The sequence below is a fragment of the Danio aesculapii genome, chromosome 7 (assembly GCF_903798145.1).
Source record: "Danio aesculapii chromosome 7, fDanAes4.1, whole genome shotgun sequence".
Taxonomy (NCBI): Eukaryota; Metazoa; Chordata; class Actinopteri; order Cypriniformes; family Danionidae; genus Danio; species Danio aesculapii.
This window is the reverse complement of record NC_079441.1, coordinates 40,319,592-40,339,959: the sequence shown is the minus strand read 5'-3', so window position 1 is coordinate 40,339,959 and position 20,368 is coordinate 40,319,592. Positions and strand designations below refer to the sequence as shown.

Here is a 20,368-nt window from a genome sequence, read left to right as displayed (position 1 = left end):
CACAAAATCCTGCATAGATAAAACAATAAATATGCCAATTAGTTAATTAATTAATTAATCCACAAACTCCTGCATAAATTAATTATATAAATAGTGCGGGCAGATTAATAATTAAATAAATTACACGGATGTTGGGGGAATAAGAAAATGCTAAACTGAAAGTAGATTTTTTCCCCTTTCACATCACACTATTAATTATTTATATATTTATTTATGCAGGAATTTATAGAGTTAAATATACATTTATTTATTCATTTATTTATTCATTTATTTATTCATTTATTTATTTATTTATTTATTATTTTATTTATGCCAGAATTTGTAGAGTTATATTTACATTTATTTATTTATTTGCATATTTATTCATTTATTATTTTATTTATGCAGGAATTTGTGAACATATTTATTCATTTATTAACTTCTTTGCATATTTATTTATTGTTTTGTTTTTGCAGGAATCTGTGTATTTATCTATTTCATTTATTTACGTGTTTATTTATTTATTTATTTATTTATTTATTGTTTTATTTATGCAGGAATTTGTGTATATATTTATTCATTTGCGTATTTGTATATTTATTTATTGTGTTTGCAGGTTTCGTCCTCCATAAGCCAGTTATCTAAGAGCTGACTTACTAAAAGTATGTTTTTATTAAAATAGTTAGGCTTTTAAAAAAAAATTATTTATATATATATAATATTTTTATTGTTCCAAATAAAATAGGTACGAGGAGAAAAAATATAATTATATATAAAAGACCAACATATTAAAGCCTGTTTATGAAAACTCGATAAGTTTAAAGGTATTTTAGAGATGTCGAAATTACTGCGCAACAAATAATGTAAATAAATTACTGTTGTTTTCAGATTATTTGCATAGAAAGGTGACGCTGCAGTCATGTGTCTGTCCGTCAGCGAGCGCTGATTGGACGAGCAGTTTCAGAACGACTAGCAGTAACTCAGGCAGTGTAGTTTATAAACAAGGGCCTACTCTTTTATCGGCGTTTCGGTCGTTATTATTTACTTAATAGATCTGACGAAATCTCGTCTAAATTCCTCTGAGTTCCGGCTGAATGGCTGAAGCCTCAGTTACAGGTAAGTGATAATAGCTGTTTGCCTCATAACAGCTAACGTTAGCTGTGGAGAAGTGAGCGTGTTTATGATCATAGCCAGATACACAGCCTCTAATCTAAGCCATATCAAAGATAAAATAAAATACAAATGTGTTTTTATGACTCTTAAACGAATTTACTTAGCCGTTTAAAAATGTATATTTTATCGTCGTCACGTTACCAAGTCCATTATGACGAAGTCGGAGGAAGTTGTTTTGTCATTCTGTGACAAGATAAAAGCACGAAAGAGTGTCGTTAAATGTATAAATCATATTGATATCCAACGTTAGTAGACTAACTTCGTAGCTGTCGATTGGAAAACAGGTGATGTCTTTTTTCTTTGTCATGTGATGTTACAGCGTGTTGCAGAAAGCGCTGAGTCAGTAAGTACACACAGACTGTACAGTGCGTGTGAAGACAGTCATGGCTGTATAGATAATGCTACAGTAAAAGTCAAAGTGCAAAAGAAAGAAACATGCTAACCTTTTGATCTTCACTTTTAGACACATCAAAGTTGAATCCAGAGTCTGCAGAGTTTGTTCCAAAAGCTAAACTCAACCAGCCCGACTCTAGAAGTTACAGACAGTCAAACCACAATCAGGACTGGAGGGCGAATCATGTTAGGCCTCACCATCACCTTAGACAATCCAATGCAACTAATCATGGCGGCAATGAGTTTGAAAACCCTACTGATAATGCATTACCTCCTCCTGAACCTGCCTTCAGAGGAGGCTTAAGAGGCAGAGGAGGAAGACCAAGAGGAGGACGAGGTAATGGTGATAATGACCGTCGACCTCAGACCCAGAGATGGATAAAACCAGGCAGTGATCGTGGTCCTAGTGGTCATGATCGACCCAATACACCCACTTCTATTAGATCGACAGATGAGGAGAATAAGGAAAGAGCAACCTTAGAAGTCGATGTAAGAGAGCCTTATCGAGACAACCGATGGAAGAAACCCAATAAAACAAGAGCTGAGAGGTTGATGAAAGAGCCTATGTCCAGAGACCAAGAGGAAAACCTAGAAAACCAGGCTGCAGGAAGAGACGCAAAGCCTGTAGCAGTTTATGAACACCCTGAGCAGAGGAACCATAAGGCATGGAGGGGTGGAGACCACCGTATGCAGCCCAATTTCCGGAGGAAAGGACCAGGCCCTAGCCATGGAATTGAGGGTAACTGGAGAGAGAGGGAACCTGTTCAGATGAGAGAGGACGAGAGGAGAGGGGCTGAAGATGAGAATGGAAGATCCGAGGAGGCCAACAGGAATAGAAAGGGAATGAGGGGAAAACACCCAACGCTTCAGAATCCAGGGCCCAAGAGAGGTGGAGGTCCTGAGCGAAGAACAGGACCAGTCAAACGCATAGAACCTCCCAAAAGCAAAGAAACACAGACAGGTGAGCTGATCTTCATGCCTGTTCTTGCTGTTTTACAGATTGTTAACCTACAGATTATCTGTGGCATGCTGTTTTTACTTTTTTATATCAGCAATTCATTATCTGTCATTTTATTTTCACCATAGGCTGCCATTCAAATCTAAATGTTGATATCAAGAATTGATTTCTTTCATTGTTTATATCAGAAAAGTAATTGTTGGCTATTGAATTGCTACTAGTAATGTTAATGATATTAAAAACATGTATGCCACTAATGACAATGTTAAATTCTGATATCATGAAAGTAATTGTTACCAGTGAAATAAATAATTGTAAATATTCTAAATTGATACTTGATATCAACAATTCATATGTAGCAGTTTTTACATGTTCATTCTCAGGAAATGCATTCTTGATATCAATCCTATTTACTGTTACCTTTTATGTGAAGCTGCTTTGACACAATCTACATTGTATAAGCGCTATACAAATAAATGTGAATTGAATTGAATCAATGATTTTATTAATTGTTGATGGTTCAACTTTATCAAACATTTAATTGTGAACAAGAATTTCATTGTTGATATCAGGAATTACATTGAATTGCATTTTTAAATCAGTTCTGAATAACAACTATTCAGTTTTTGAAATGTCAGTTTCAATTCTAAATAGCAATAATTCAGTTCTTGATGTAAGTATAAATAAAAAATATTTATTTCTTGTTATCAAAAATTTAATTGTCAATATCAATGATTCAGTTCTTAATATAAACAATTCATATCCAGTGGTTTTAATTTTCAGGATATGTATTCTTGATATCAAAAATTAAATTTTCATATCAAGAATTGTTTTAATAATTGAATTGTTGGTATTTATTTGTGGTGACATGGCACAAATTTTGCATTGAAACAAGGTTCATCTGGTCCTGGAAAACCTGGAAAAGTCATGGAATACTGACAATGCATTTTCCAGGCCTGGAAAAGTTTTGGAAAAACAAATTAACCTAAAATGTTTTGGAAAAGTCATGAAAATTTGTTTAACAAATATCTATGTACTTAAAAATATTTGAGATAATATTGATTAAATTATCAATACAATTGGGCTTGCTGTCTCTTCACACTCGCAGTTTTAGCTTCATCCCTCTTTCACTCGCTTTCATCGTAATTCAAGAAATATTTTGTGTGTCGTGTCCAGAAACAATCTCTAATAACTACAGAGGTAAGATACTGTGGGTGCTAAAGGCTAATTGATGATACAATATACTATCATTTATAACACATGCCAACATTTCAAAAATGTTTTCACATGGACAGCAAAATACTTTTTAAAAACTATTTTGCAGATGTAAAACTAAATATAAACTACACAGATTGTCACATATTTTTTGATATGCTGTAATAAATTTGAACATTTTGTTTCTTGTTTACCATGTGTTCATAGACATTTCATAAAACACTGAATGTTTACCTCAGTTTTGGAAAAGTTTTGAAATTTTTATAGTAAAGATGTGTATGAACTCTGTTGAAAGTAAATTTTTGCTACCTCTGTAGTAATTTATAATTTTCTGAGGCTCTTGCTTTGCTTTTTAACCTCTTTAAAAATGTGTGTTTGCATATATAGGTTGTCTTATTGAGCAGCTGACAGAGGAAAAGTACGAGTGTATGGTCTGTTGTGAAGTGATTCGGGTCATGGCTCCGGTTTGGAGCTGTCAAAGCTGTTTCCATGTATTCCATCTTAACTGCATCAAGAAATGGGCCCGCTCGCCTGCATCTCAAGCTGATGGTGGTATGTCAGCCACTTCTCTCACCGTAGACAAAGGACTTAGTTCAGATTTCTAAATTAAAAAAAGCTAATCACCGGTGAGCTGCCATTAAAAGCTCCAGTTCACATAAAAACCTGAAGCTAATGTTTAGGACTGCATAATAAAAGTAGTCACATCAACCTGAAATAGTCACTTTTTGCTAGTTTAGGTTATAAATTAATAATATTAACAATACATTTTATTTGTAATGCGCTTTTCAAAATTTGCTACAACAGTGGCAAAAATAAATACAGTGACATTTATACTGCAGTTTGTGACGGATTTAGTTGATTTGAGGAATGAAAGGCAGCTTTTTGAGATCTCATATTTCTTGCTTCAAGTAAATAGAGGGTTAAAAATAATGATCTACTAGTTAATTTACTAACACGAGCAATACATTTACTACAGTATTTGTTCATCTTTGTTAAAGTTAGATGATGATAAGTTCATTTTTTGTTCATGTTTGCTCACCATGATTAACTAATTTAACACAAGCACGACTGTGAATTTTAATAATGTTTTAGCAAATGTTGAACAGTGATTAATAAATGATGTACAAGATTGTTCATATTTAGTTCATATTAGTAAATGCATTAACTAATGGGCCATTATTTTAAAGTGTTACTGATGAAGTTTGACCTTGCCCAAAATAGCTATCTAAAGATGTTACAAAGAGAACTGTTGAGTGAGCTTTAGTCAGTGTAGAGTTCAGTATTGTTTTTTTAAAGGCTGACTACTGTGTATATGATTTCCTTTTTTTAATAAAAAACTAAATGCAGTATGCTTACCTTCCGGCTACTTGCAGTTCAGTAACAAATTAAAATGGATGAATCTTTACAGATAGCAGTGAAGGTTGGCGATGTCCTGCATGCCAGCACGTGGCACTGAAAACTCCAAATTCATATACATGCTTCTGTGGTAAGGTTATTCTAAACAGCTTGCTCACATACTATTTTATCTCCTCTGTGAATTTCTGGTAATTTATACAAATGATACTGCAGCTTTGCCTTTTTAATAACTCTGTAAATGTAAAGAATTTAGTTCTGTGCTTTTCAGTCACTTCTTTTTTATGTACAGGGAAGGTGAGCAATCCTGAGTTCCAGCGTACTGAGATCCCTCATAGCTGTGGCGATATGTGTGGCAAAAAGAGAAGTGGAGGAGAATGCAATCACCCCTGTAACATGTAAGAGCCCAGCTCTGCTGTTCCACGGTCAGTGCATTAACAAGATATGTGGCAATGGTTTGAAAGAAAAAAAGTCTCAAGTAACACTCAGTAAAAGTAATGTCTGGTAAACCTGAAACCAGTTAAATTATAAATTACAATTGTCTTTTCAATCCCATTGTGATGTATAGCTGAGAGAAACAAGTTTTCTATAGACAAAAAGTAGGGCAGGATTTTGTCCATTGGAAATTGGTTGGTTTGTTATTAAAATAAATAAATAAAAACAGTGGTAGTCATTGTAATAATTACAATAAAAATTCCATTAAAAATAGCAGTATTTGATCTTATATGATTAGCAGTCATCCAGGCAAAGCACTTTGTGCACATTTATAATTTCATCTATATTTATAAGTTATTTGAGAAGCTTCTCAAACTAATTTTGAGAGGAGCACGTGATATGATTGATCGCAGCTGGTCTCTCATCTATAATCATTAGTAAGCCAATCAGATTAATCCAAACTCACTATAAGTAGCCTGTCTAAAACTACTCCCTTATCTTCGTTTTCCGAAGAAACCCCCTATCCACCCTATCTCCCCTTTGCTCTTTTACCAGGGGGAGCTCTTTGAAAACTTCCTGATCTCGTACCCCCTTACATGCTCATTGACCAGGCGGAAGCCTCGGGCTCAATTATCTCTGAGCTCAGGGTTCTCTCCCGGGACAGCATGCGAAACCTGCTATTATTATCAAGCAATATCTAAGTGCAAACTCATGAAATGTTTATCAGTCCAGTTTTGACATTCTAGCCAGATAACAGCTTTTCTTTCTCACTGTAGCTTGTGCCATCCTGGGCCCTGCCCACAATGTCCGGCTTTTATCACCAAGTCCTGTGTTTGTGGAAAAATGAGGTACTTTTGTCTGACTAACTTTGTATTAGGGCTGCACGATCTATTAAAAATGATCGTTATTGCGATTAGTAGTACATGCAATATCTAGATCACAGAGAAGTGCAATAAACTAAGTTGATTTTATGTCCCAAACATTTGTGTGCTGCATGCATATGTTGATTATTTAGATCTGACCAATTACACGAGGTCTTTACTATCTTTATTCCCGCCTCTTCAATAAGTGCTGTTAGTTGAACAAAGAGCTGAAATAAATATCAGTACCAATATAAATACCAATGCTGGGAAACAAGAGAGCAAACTGACAACAGCCAATAAGAATCTGAATTTTCGCCAAGGTGTTCAGTCATTTATTCTGTTTTCATATATTTGCATTGTTAGAAATATCATCACAACACTCAACAGCAATATTACACATTTTTCCAGTATCATGCAGCCCTACTGTATATGTAATACATTGTGCAGATATTTGCTGGCCAATCAGCTTCATTTTCCTGTGTGTGCAGTAAACAGGTGCGTTGTAGTCAGACAGGACCTCTGCTTTGTGAGGAAGTTTGTGGGACTCTTCTGAACTGCTCGCAGCACTCCTGTGCACAGGTGTGCCATTCAGGGCCATGCCAACCCTGCCAACTTCGTGTCCAGCAAGGTTAGTAGTAGTAGTCTTTATGCCATTGAATTGCTTTTACAGCATATTCTCTTATCGAATGGTATACACTGTAATTCTCTTATTCTGCTTTTGTACCTGCACAGTCTGCTTCTGTGGTGTGGTGTTCAGAGAGGTGGCATGTGGCACTGATTCTAAGAAGTTTGATGGATCAGGATATTTCTCCTGTTGCAAGCCTTGTGGAAAGTATGTACTAATGTTAAATCTGCTTTCTTGTTCAAGTGTGAAACTAATCATTTTACAGGTATTCAAGTATGCAGAGCTTTAAAGTCTTAAATAACTGAACTGTTTTAGTCCTTTTTAATAATGTGCTTGTTTTATTTATTTGAGCCTGTTTGACCTTTTGGTTATATTCTACCGAATCCTTTGTTCAGTTTAGTTTGCATCCTTTTTAGGAAAATATTTGTGAGCTCTTATCTTTCAATGTCCTACTAGAATGCTAGACTGCCAGTCCCATCGCTGTCAGCAGTCATGCCACCCTGGGCAGTGCCAGCCATGCCCTCTCAGCCCCAAGCTGGTGCGCAGTTGTTCATGTGGACAGACTCCCCTCTCTAAGCTTCTAGATCTCGGCTACCCTGAGAGAAAGACCTGCATTGACCCGATCCCTTCATGTGGCAAGACCTGTAACAAGCCTCTGCCATGTGGAGATGCAGGTATGGCTCTGACTTAGGCCCATTACTGTTGTTGAACTGATGTCTATTGATTTATTTTTCTGTTTGGGAACCATTAGCAGAAACTCTAAAAACCCCAATTTATTTTCTAAACCCTACATTACAGTATTATTTTCATCTACAATTAGCCAAATCACATATTTGGGCAAATATGAATTATTTTAAATATATAAGATTTTTGCTCATTGTATATTTTCATGCATCACTGTAGAATTGGGTGTAAATGCTTGACAGTCATTTCCAGTTGAATGTTGGGTTTGAAAGTCACTAGGTGCATCCCAAATTGCATACTTATGCACTTTTCTACACCATGTTGTTGTATAAATAGTGTAAGTAGTGCGTTCACACTGAAAACTCTAAAAAGAATAAGTGCACTTTAAATACCCAGATTAATTATGCACTTATTCAACCATTAAACAGAAGTGTGGATTGTTGGACACTTCACGCAAACAGCCGCTGCTTTGCTCACATAGCGGAAGGGGCGGAGCTATCGGGCACTGATGTTGGATTACATTATTTATTTTGTATAATGAAAACTAAATTCTCCTACGAGAGTGATTATACTGCCTCCCAATGGTGAAGGCGGTTACCCTCATGGCAGGTATTATTTGGTACTTTGGACATTTATTTGGCTAAATTGGCAACTGTCAAACATCATCAGGAAAACAGTTTGAATTTCCGCTTGGTAAAAAAACATTAGTTCTCCATTTGGGACGACACACAACATACATCTACTATGCTGTTGAGTGTGTAAGAACATGTTGTATAAGTGGATAGTGCATAGTGTGCCATTTGGTATGCAGCTTCTGTGTCAGATTTTGCCAACTATGATTGCTAAATTCTTGTCATGTCATGTAATGGCAGACTCTGCACTTAGCTTTCAGATCAGTCATTATTTGACATCTTTAACAACTTTAAAGTAGCAGCATAAACTAGGTTTGTATAGATTGTTTATGAACCATTTACTTCAGATGAATCTTACTAAAGTCAGGCTGATATCATCGAATTAAATCTAGTTACAGCACTATAAAGTGGAATATTTTCAACAAAAAACTGTTCTGATTTTCCTTTTGTGTGATCTGCAGATTCTGTCCACTTGTGTGAAAAGCTCTGCCATGAGGACAGCTGTGGGCCCTGCTCTTTGACCTCCTCTATTAAATGCAGATGTGGCAGCAACACCAAGGTCAGACAGCTTTACAACTGCTCAAAGCTGAGAGAATTCCTGAAAACTTCTGATATCATTTTTAATATCTTCTTTCTTTATAGGAAGTTCCTTGTGCAGCGATTCAGACTGAAGGTAAGACTTTGGGTTGGTATAGGACAACAGGGCAGCTGTTTATTTAATTATTTTATGTGTACTGTATCAGTTGTAATACTAATATTCTGCCCTCTACAGAAGACATGGTGTTTACCTGTGAGAAACGCTGCACCAAGAAGCGCTCATGCGGCAGGCACAAGTGTGGAGAGCTGTGTTGTGTGGTAAGTCTTTTATATGTTCATGACGCTCTAACCTGTGTGCAATAATCACAAGAGGTTTAATTAAATGATCTTTTTCTTTATTTTTCAGGATATGGAGCACAAGTGCTCAATGATTTGTGGTTACAAGCTCAGCTGTGGTCTACATCGATGTCAGGACCTTTGCCACCGTGGGAACTGCCAGCCTTGTTGGCAAACAAGTACGTTTTGCGTCCTGAGTGATGTCCATGTCTTCTAGGGGTGTAACGGATCACTGTTGATCCATGATCCATACGGATCACATTCCCCAATTCGGAACACACATGACCCACAGATTTTTTTACTTGTATCCAACATTTATTACAATTGCAGAGAGATATCCTCCCGCATCATTCAAATCACATGTATGAAAGCATTTTGGCTTCCCTGTAAAATATAAAGCTGATGGAAAAAGTTGTGGTGGGACCTAAATGCTTTCTTAATTAAAGGTGTTTTCTGTCACTGTTTGTTTAGCCTGCATTAATGCATTCAGTGTAAAGCTGCACAAATAAACATTAAAAGATTGTGATCTCAATTCAAACCCATGCAACATGAATGATAAATGGTAATGCTTTGCATGCTTTCGAAGCGCTGCATTCAAATCTGCGTTTGATCGAGAGAGATTCCGTTTTTACACTCTTTCAGTCCGTTACAAACAATTAAATAACACAGAAGAACAGTTTAGAGTTCAGATATAATCACTGATGTTTATGATAATGATTGAAATTACAGCTTAATGCAGGGGTCTCCAAACTACGGCCCGCGGGCCATCTGTGGCCCGCAATCAGTTTTGTGGCGGCACGCGAGGCTTTTTATAAATATTAATAGAATCTGGCCCGCTATACAAAAATGAACGCAATTCAATAAATAACCACTGGGTGTCGCTATGACATGCCTTCAATTAGGCAGCAGTTACTGTTATGAAGTAAAACGAACTGAATAAACTAAAGGAAACATAATTAATATTCACGTTTTTGCGAGCCATGGCACAACCAAGAAAAAGGAAAATCAACAGTGAGTGCAGGAAATTTCAGTCACGTTGGGGCAAAGAATAGTCTTCACAGAGTTCATTGGAATATGTGTCTGTTTAATTTGCCAGGAATCAGTTGCAGTAATAAAGGAATACAGTGTTAAAAGACATTATGAAACAAAACCACAGTCCTTCAGCTCTTACATTGGGGCCAAACGAGATCATAAAATTAAAACAATTAGCAGCTGCCCTATCAGCTCAACAACAGCAGTTTTTTCTTGCTAATAAAGTGCAAGAAAATTCTATGCTGGCTAGTTATGAGGAAGCTCAGCTAATCGCACAGCACAGGAAACCCTTCACTGAAGGAGAATTTATATAGGAGTGTCTGATGAGTGTTGCAACTGTAATTGCCCAGAGAAGATTCAAGATTTTAAAATCGTAAGTCTTTCTAGAAACACAGTTGGACGACGAATTAAAATAATTCCATAATAATATACATACATACATACATACGTACATACATATACACACACACATATATATATATATATATATATATATATATATATATATATATATATATATATATATATATATATATATATATATATATATATATATCTATATATATATCCGTGTCTGTGTGATGTATGTAAAATTTGGCCCGGGACAAGGTTTTTTTTTTGGTTTTTTTTTTGCATCTGGCCCTCGGCCCAAAAAGTTTATACACCCCTACTTTAATGGAATAAGACACTGGTGAATGTTGTAGCAATTAAATTGTTTAACCAATGGGTGGCGACAAACAACCATCAAAATGATGGTTGAACATGAAGTGTTATGTGTGAATTGTTGAATAATTATTTGAAAATAAATATGATCTGTTGTACAAGATGTTAGATTTCTATATTTAGCAATAGCATTATCAGCAACATTAGCAAAGATGATTTTTCATCTTGGATATTTAGCTTTTTTTTCAGCTGGTTCTTTCTTGATTTTTATTTTTATTACGATTGCAGGTTCTAAGTTTTGTTAAAACAATGGTTTTTGCAGTAATGTTTTTGTATAAATGGAATGCAAATGACTTTTGTCTCCATTTTTTTTGCTGATCCGAAAAATGGTCCAATCCATGACTCAAAAACCGTAGTGTGATCAGAACCGTGAGATTTGTGATCCGAACACTACTAATGTCTTCAGTGCTTTTCTAATGATTATGCCCATTAAATCCATCTCCTTGTTTCACATCCAGCACTCTGTGTTTTCTCCAAGGTTTTGATGAGTTGACCTGCTACTGTGGGGAGACTGTGCTCTTCCCGCCCATCTCTTGTGGCACCAGGCCTCCTGAATGTAAAAACGTATGTACCCGGGATCATGATTGTGATCACCCAGGTACTTCCACCTCCTCAGATGAGCACACATATACTCCATAACGATGTACATTACTGACTACATACTGTGTAAATTGTAACAGTTTTGCAGCTGAGGATGTTGTTTTTTACTCCATAGTGTTTCATTCATGCCATAATGAGGAGAAATGTCCTCCCTGTACCTACCTCACCAAAAAGTGGTGCATGGGTAATCATGAGGTAAAAGACATTTAAAACATACTAGTCATAATGTTTTTACACTGAATTTGAATAATAGTAGATTGCTTAAAATGCATCAGATGATGTTGTGCACTTTATTCAAGTCAAGGAGTGCTCTAAATTTCATCTCCTTCCTAATTTTCACATTGCTTTCTAGCAAAGGAGTAATATCCCATGCCACCTGCAGGACATCTCATGTGGTCTAGTGTGTGAAAAGCTCTTACCCTGTGGTTCTCATCGCTGTAAGAGGATCTGTCACCGTGGGGAATGTCAGTCAGAGGGAGAATGCAAACAGCCTTGCACCCAGCCTAGACCTGGCTGTGGGCACCCGTGTGGTGCTCCCTGCCACCCGGGCAGCCCCTGCATACCCACTGTCTGCAGTGCCAAGGTACGTCCCTGTCCTCATTCAAAATCCGCTCAGCTAGTTATAATTATTATTGGTTATATTGCTCAAAGCGCTGCTTTTGTTTCTTCAGCTGTAGTCTGATTTCATTCCTTTGACTGCTGAGCTGCAGCAGCCGGTGGTCTGACATATAATCACTGACAGACATACAGTATAGATCATGGGACATATTGTGGTGAAGCACTAAATTAATCGTTCAGTTCAAGTTTACTTGTATAGCACTTAATGCTCACTATAATGAGAATGTAAATGTTCCAAAGCACCTTTACAAAAGGCATGTTATTATGCTCAACCATAAACCGAAAAAGATAAGGTGTTGTGTATAGGGTGGCCTCTAAAGCTATCAAGCATATTCATAATTAATCTGCAGCCACAAAATGAAATGTACTTTTTCAAAGCAGTGGTATTTGTGTTTATAGACCCTTTTGAGGGATGTAAACAATAGCAATGGTCCCAACGTATTTTCCGTTTTACATTTTTAATTTCTCTTGCTTCCGAGAATCCAAAAAGCCACAAATTGATGAATAATGTTATGATGGCTGTTTTAACATTGTTATTATCGAATTGCCTCTTGTTTCAGTTATGAAATAGTTTTCATAACAAGCAGGAAAACTTCATAGGCCAAAGACATGACCACATTGAAATGGTCTATAATATACTGAATTCTGAATAATTGTGATTAAATCATTACAATAATAATGTCATTTAATCTACTGATCAAGAATTTGTGCTGTCCTCACAGGGCTTGCATCATCTCTTCATGGGTCTTGGATTTGTGTAGTGTAGTTGATGTTCATAATCTTAGTAATTAAGAGTTATTTATGTTAATTTAACGGTATGTTTTTTATGAGATGTGCTGGATCACACAGTTATGAGTGTATGCTTTACTAGAAAGATATGTCTTTATAATAGATTTGCAAAAGGAAAACAAATAATGCCGCACACTATTAATACTTTATGAATAATTTATTATATATGACATTTTGGTCTCATAACCCTGATCTGTCTGATATACACATACAAAAAAAAGCAACATATTTAAAAAAACACTGACTATCAATGCAAGCCAATAGTACAAATTATTGCTTATTCGGATAGTGATGGGCTCGCATTGATGATGAGAGTTTGAATTTGGGGATTAATCAAAATGATGTCTCAAACATGATTGGGCTGAGCTGCAATTGTTGGTGGTTTATTTATTTTGATCTGCACCGTAAATTCTTTACAAAATCTTTCAAAGTATACACAGTAAAAATGCTGGGTTTCACATAATTCCTTCATGTTAAATCATTTTTACAAAATTAAGTGAATTGAACATAAAATAATTAAGCTGTTTTAAATCATTTTAAATATGTGTTTATTTTATTTTATTTATTTATTTGACATGGACATCACAATTACACTGGACAACCAAATGCATTTGTTTAAGTGTTTTAGCAAACTTGCTAATTCTCAACACCATAAGTAGTTTGAACAAGCAGAAGTGTATTATTGATTGCACTAACACTTCTATTCTGTTTTCAATCTGTAGGTGGCACTGCAGTGTGACTGCGGCCGCAAGAAAGAAACTGTTCCCTGTGCTGATGCAGCCAGTTCCTACCAAAGGTTAAAACACACCCCATTATTATCCTTTATGGTCATCTATTGTAATTTAGTTTAGTAGTGATACTAACTGAAGTTAGTTAAGCTGAACCTTATTGGTCATATTACCATCTAATTCTCCCTTTTTCTCCACTAATCTCTGATGTTTGTGCAGTAACTGCTAGCCAATACTTTTTAAATTAATGATATGAATTTGAAAATAAGGCAAACAAAAAGGTTCCCATTACTGATATCAATGTTGTTGATGTTGAAAGGTCAAACTGAATTTTCCTCTCCGTATTCGGCAGATATGCTGCTATTTCCGTGGCCAGTAAGCTGTCAGATATGCAGCTGGGGGAGTCTGTTGACATTGGACAACTCACAAAGAAAGAGCAGAAAAAGGCCAGGTAAACTCTCAAACACGAGCTTGATCGACTGCATATTTTTATTACTGGTCCAGAAGAGAGTGGTTAGCAGATCAGTGTTTACATTATGTAAATGACAACATTAGTAGACTTTGCTGTTTCTGACCAGTTTAAAGCTACACTGAAGAGCAGAATTTACAGAATAATAATAATAATAAAAGTGATAATAATAAGTGATTTTTGGTGATTTAAATGTATTGAAAGTGCCTGGTAATTTCACAGAGAAGTCCATTATAATGCATGGCTTAAATTATGTGAAAACTCTCAATAATGTTTGCTTTTTATTTGGCCATTCTCCCGTTCAGATTGGAGTGCGATCAAGAGTGTGCCACCCTGGAAAGGAACAGGTGAACATGAAAATAATGCTTCGTACACAGCCTTTCTCTCTGTCTGTGCCTGTGTGTTTTACTTTATGTGAGTGCACTGGTTTTGATGTTTGTTTGTTTTTTTGTTTTGCCTGTAGGCGGCTTGCTGAGGCCCTGCAGATAGATCCCTCAGTGGATCCCTTCAAGTCAACATCTTCCAAATATACTGACTCACTCAAAGAGGATGCAAGGTGCTTCAGATTCGAAAATAATGCAAGAGTGCATCAAGAGTGCACATAAAGCTAGTATGAGATCAAACTAATATTAAATTCGTTGGTAGAGCTCACAATGAAGGTTACAAACACTTTAATGCTTCTGTTGGGTTTTTGAAAACACTTAGGGTGTACTTACACTATGTACAGTTGCCTTGAACCGGGCCAAAGCACGATTGTCCCCCTCCCGTCTCCCCCGACAGCCCGCACTCACATTACATTCGGGCCTGGGCACGCTTGCGTCATCAATGATGCGCTGGTCAGAAGCGCTCTCGCTCGTTTAAGTCATTTGATACGCAGTGACTTGCAGTCAAATATTTCGCCAAACAGATCAGCCACTATTGACGCTCATAAACAATCATAAAGACCTCATGCTGCAGGTATTAGGAGGTTTGCTGAAGGTGTGAGCTTTTGTGCAGTGAGAGGTTTGCGTCTTCAATAAACTACGACCGTTTACGTTCATTGAACAGTAAGAATGATTAATAAACGCATATGAAACAGTCCCTTAAAAGTCACATCTCGCTTTCAGTTCCGGGCTTTGCCGCTTTTTGCACCAACACAAGATAGATGGATAGATAGATGGATGGATGGATGGATAGATATCTCAAATTAATTGCTCTGTGTTGTTTAAGTGTTCCCTTTATTTATTTTTTGAGCAGTTTATCTCTAGAGCTTTTAATAGCAACAATTGTTTATTTGTTATTGTTTTTTGGTATGATCCAAGTAACTGCACTTAAAACTGGATTTGGAAGACAAGTTTAAGGAAAAACTGAAGCGTAGAATATACGCACAAGACATTTATTGTTTATCTACTACAGAACACTCATACATATATTTTTTTTATTATTTAGGAAAGATTTCAAGTTTGTCAGTGAAATCGAGGAAGAGATTAAGAATTTGGTTAAACTTGCTAATAAGGTAGGACCCAAACCAATAGATTTTTTTTAAATGGAGTACTCAACTACTAGCATCATTTATTAGCTCTATGTTTGTGTTTTTTCCTCAGGGTAAACAACCTAAGAGGAGTCACTGTTTTCCACCTATGAAGCGTGACCACAGGAGAATTATCCATGAGCTGGCCGAGGTGTACGGCGTGGAAAGCGTCAGCTATGATAATGAACCCAAGCGCAATGTGGTAGTCACTGCCATCAGGTCAGCAGAAACTGCAGTTTCAGTTTTAGGTTTACACGTGTGCATGCGTGCATTTTAAATGTATAGGCTTTGTTCTGGTTACACCTGGCATTCACACTACTGTGTCAGTAGTATTGGGCACCTTAATTTGAAGCATGCATGACTAGGCCTGTTACAATAATCAGTATATCAACTTATCGCACAACACATGGACATGACCTCAATCATTTTTGGTGATGCAATATATATCGCCCATACATAAAAACCAATTCTAGCAACATTTAGCTGATTGTCTCTTTTGGAGGTATCAGTATGGTTAAAAAATAACACCATAGTAATTGCTATAAATTACTATAGTATATGTTCATGTTGGTGTCTTGACAACTGAAAATAAACGTGGTAGCAGATATCGCAGCCTCTGTTACTTTTACCTTGCACTTTTTTTGTTACCATTTATTATTATTTGTTTAGGATATGCATTTCACATTCTGATTCCAATGTCTAATTATTAAATTGTTAAAATGACTATAAATGAAATATTCTTAAATTAAGTGTTCTTTGGAGGAGTGTACTTGCATTCTGATGATATGTTCTCATTCTGGCATTATATGAGTGGCATGAAATGGTTCTAAAATGACAATAATATCGTTCATTTAATTCATCTTTATTTCTATAGCGCTTTTACAATGTAGATTATGTCAAAGCAGCTTCACATAGTGAATTGAAACTGTGTCAGTTCAGTTTTCAGTGTTGAAGTTCTGTGTGGTTTAATAATCACTGCTGAGAGTCCAAACACTGAAGAGCAAATCCATCGATGCGCCGCTCCACGGGAGCTGAAAAAACCTTGAGAGAAAGCAGGCTCAGTTGGGCACGACCATTTCTCCTATGGCCAAAAGTCTTGTGCAGAGCTGCAGTCTAGGCGCCGGAGGCTGGAGAGCGCTGGACGTCCATCGTGTAGAAGCTGCAGGTGGGAGAGGTTACCGGCTGGTGTACAGGCTGGCCCTTCAGGATCAACGCGAGGACTCGTTTGTCTTACAAGGATCAGTCTCATGCTCTCCACTCCTCCATAACCACCACAGCAGCTGCTCAGGATACGGCCTGGTCCAGGATTATGGAAACCTCGGGAATATTGAAAAAAAAGACGAACATAAGCGCAGATGCCGTTCAAATTATCATGTCTTAAGAGAAGTGTTCCCGGCTCCGGTTGACTCAAATAATGCAGACTAACAATCCTTTAGAGGATTTGGATTTCAAAAGCTTTTGTGTTTTATGTGTATGCTAATGCAAAGAGATGTGTCTTTAATCTAGTTTTAAACTGACAGAGTGCGTCTGCTTCCCGAACTGTGCTAGGAAGGCTGTTCCAGAGTTTGGGTGCCAGATATGAGAAAGATCTACCACCTACAGTTTATCGCAATGTATTTTGGTGCAATATATTGTGCAACAAAAAATAGATATCGTGACAGGCCTATGCATGACCGCAAAACTTTTCGATTCTGCAAATAACAAAATGACGACCTTTGCTGTGTGGATGTGGCTTTAAACATGATTCTGTTTGTTGTGTTTTCAGGGGGAAATCTGCATGTCCTAACACTAGCCTGACTGCTTTGATTTCAAGGGAAAGCTTTACCAGAGCCCCTCCTCCCATTGCCCACATCAAACAACACAACAGCAAGTACGTTCACACTCCTCTCACTACTACACCTGTTCAAAAGCTTTCAGCAGCAGAATTGATTTCATGTGTTTGACATAACTGCATGATCCTCTGCATACATTCAATCAAGAAAATGTGAGACATGTGATGTGTAAACTTTTTAATTAGTTTGTTCTTTTAAATCATGAAGGAAATCACCAGGAATTGTGGTGAGAGAGCTGAATTTTCAGCATTTTAACTAGTCTTCAGTGTCGTGGTCCTGGAGAAAATTATATCAATATGCTCATTTGGGGATTAGGAAATATTCCTATTGTGATCACAGCTGTAGTTTTGTGGCTTAATATTTAGTGTGAATCATGGGCCTATTTATTAGTATTCCTTAAATAGAAAACTCAAAAGACTTTTACTTTTACCAGCAGCTAGCTCTCTGCAACTCTCACATAGTCGCCCACTGAAGCTTAGCAAGGCTGTGCCCAGTCAATACCTGGATGGGAGACCACATGGGAAAGCTAGGTTGCTGCCGTAATTGGTGTTAGTGAGACCAGCAGGGGGCGCTCAACCTGCGGTTTGTGTGGGTTCAAAGGCTTCAGTATATTGATGAGGACTCTATACTGCTCAGTGAGCGCCGTCTTTCGGATGAGATGTTAAACTGAGGTCCCGACTCGCTGTGGTTGTTAAAAATCCCAGGATGTCCTACGAAAAAGAGTAGGGGTTTAACCCTGGCATCCTGGCCAAATTTGCCCACTGGCCTTTGTCAGTTGTGGCCTCCTAACCATCCCCATATAATAATCGGCTTCATCACTCTGTCTCCTCTCCACCAATCAGCTGGTATGTGGTGAGCGGTTAGGCTCAATATAGCTGCCATCACGTCATTCAGTTGGATGCTGCACACTGGTGGTGGAGGAGCAGATTCTCCCCTAAAATGTGTAAAGCGCTTTGATTGTCCAGACTAGCGCTATATAAATGTAAGGAACTATTACTTGCTGAATTTAAAAAACAGTTTCTATAAAAATAAATCATGATGTGTAAAGTCCTCTGGTGAATCCACACTCTTGACATTCATCATAAAAGCATACTAGTATGACCCGGTGTTAATGTAGTGTTTTGTTTCGAGTCAATTGTATCATAACTAATACAATTTTATATTCACGTTTGTTTTTTAGGACTGACAATGGTAACTCGTGGATGAAAACCTCTAAAGAAGAGCCCTCAATTGATTATTTTGATGTGCAGGATTGAAAAAAAATTCATATAGTCACTGTAATGATCACCCAAAATAAATCTGTCTGAAAACTTTCACTATAGCATAACATTTCTCAACACAAGTTGTTTACCAAAGAGCATTTAGAAGTTAAATTAGTTTGGTTTCTTTGCACATACTATATATAAATGTGTAACGCTGGATGTGTTTGTAAACTAAAACTACAATTTAACTTAATCTGTGAACTGAAAGTTAACAACTAATACGAATGTTAGAAGTGGATGGATGCTAACATTGTAAAGCTGAACATAGGCATCAAACAGGTCACTGGTAAGAATGTAATTTTACCTTGCCTTGTTAAGAAGGTGGAAATAAAGGAACAAATGTGTGCATCAGCTGTAATGAATACTTCTGGAAGCATAAGTTGCTACATTTCCTGTGCCTTAAGTGTGAGATTGAGTTTAATAAAAGGGGCATCAGCAGTTTTTTGGGTTTGTTTAGCCACGTTCTGCTTTTCACACTAGCGGGAATGATATTGTGATGTGCCATTATAATTTAGCATAGTGTTTCTCAACCACGTTTCTGGAGGACCACCAGCTCTGCACACTTGCCATGTCTCCTTAATCAAACACGCCTGATTCAGATTATCAGCTCATTAGTAGAGACCGAAGGACCTGTAATGGGTGTGACAGACAAAGGAGACATTCAAAACATGCAGTGCTGGTGGTCCTCCAGTAACGTGGTTACACTGCATACACTGACATAAACAACTACTTGCATAAACATCTCCCTAAACACACATGAGCTTAACATGCAAACATCATGTGTAGAAACAACTCATTGTTTTTCTGTAAGGGAAACAAAGATCTATGGATACTTTCCTCTTGAGGGTGATGATAAGTGCTGGTTAATTCAACTAACAGTTCCTGAATTATCAGAAACAACATTAATTTTGATGTATTTTGTGCAATGTCAATAAATAACTAAATAAACATTGGCACCCACATAAAAAATAATTACATAATTTAATATTCATTTGGGATGCAGCGCTAAAATGCAAAAAACAAAAAGGCGATTATTTGCTCCTTTGGCTAAATATGAAAAATAAAGTGGCAAATATTATAAATTGTTACATTTGTAAACAGTTATGAAAATTTACCAGGCAAATAATGCATGTTTTTCTGCTTAAATTAACGGATTAACTATTGCCTTTTCAGCAGATTTCTATTGGGACATTTGTGTTTTAAGTGTCCTGAAAGAAATTATTTTTTGTGACTAATGTAAAACTGAGAATTCTGAGATGCCTAAGAACTTAAAGGGAGAGTTTACCCAAAATTTTTAATTCGGTATTTATTTACTCTGCGTGTACCAAATATGTCCGTTTCTTTCTTCTGGTGAACTTTAAAATGTTTGTAACCGGTAACCATCGACTTTTTTTTTTACATTCCATGGATGTAAATGGCTTCAAAATACATTCTACAAAATATCTTCTTTTGTGTTCAACAGAAAGAAAGGTTATAAAGGTTAAGAATCAATCCAGTGTAAATAAACTGTCCCATTAAAAAAGATCCTGAACTATGTTTGAGTGCCACTGACAAAGTTCCAGCGCTCAAAGAAATTCGTAAACTTCTTTCACCACATGAAGATGAGTAAAATGCTGACATTA

General features: G+C 36.7%; 1 protein-coding gene across 1 annotated transcript; it reads left to right on the top strand.

The window, feature by feature from the left end:
• Positions 1–936: 936 nt before the first annotated feature.
• Positions 937–19,134, top strand: nfx1 (nuclear transcription factor, X-box binding 1). The gene is made up of 24 exons (XM_056461955.1): positions 937–1,095; positions 1,616–2,506; positions 4,106–4,270; positions 5,127–5,204; positions 5,364–5,469; positions 6,283–6,354; positions 6,858–6,997; positions 7,102–7,201; positions 7,451–7,668; positions 8,772–8,869; positions 8,953–8,983; positions 9,083–9,165; positions 9,254–9,362; positions 11,417–11,536; positions 11,654–11,733; positions 11,891–12,121; positions 13,668–13,741; positions 14,026–14,124; positions 14,448–14,489; positions 14,606–14,698; positions 15,571–15,637; positions 15,726–15,871; positions 17,418–17,522; positions 18,665–19,134. Exons 1-24 carry the CDS (start codon positions 1,074–1,076, stop codon positions 18,738–18,740), a joined length of 3,246 nt encoding a protein of 1,081 aa, XP_056317930.1. The 5' UTR covers positions 937–1,073; the 3' UTR covers positions 18,741–19,134.
• Positions 19,135–20,368: the final 1,234 nt, after the last annotated feature.

Bases quoted from the DNA above. Each gene is read 5' to 3' on its own strand.
- nfx1 (XM_056461955.1), top strand. From the start codon at position 1,074: ATGGCTGAAGCCTCAGTTACAG. The intron at 2,507-4,105 runs GTGAGCTGATCT...TTGCATATATAG, and splicing joins AAGCAAAGAAACACAGACAG to GTTGTCTTATTGAGCAGCTG. The intron at 12,122-13,667 runs GTACGTCCCTGT...TTCAATCTGTAG, and splicing joins CCACTGTCTGCAGTGCCAAG to GTGGCACTGCAGTGTGACTG.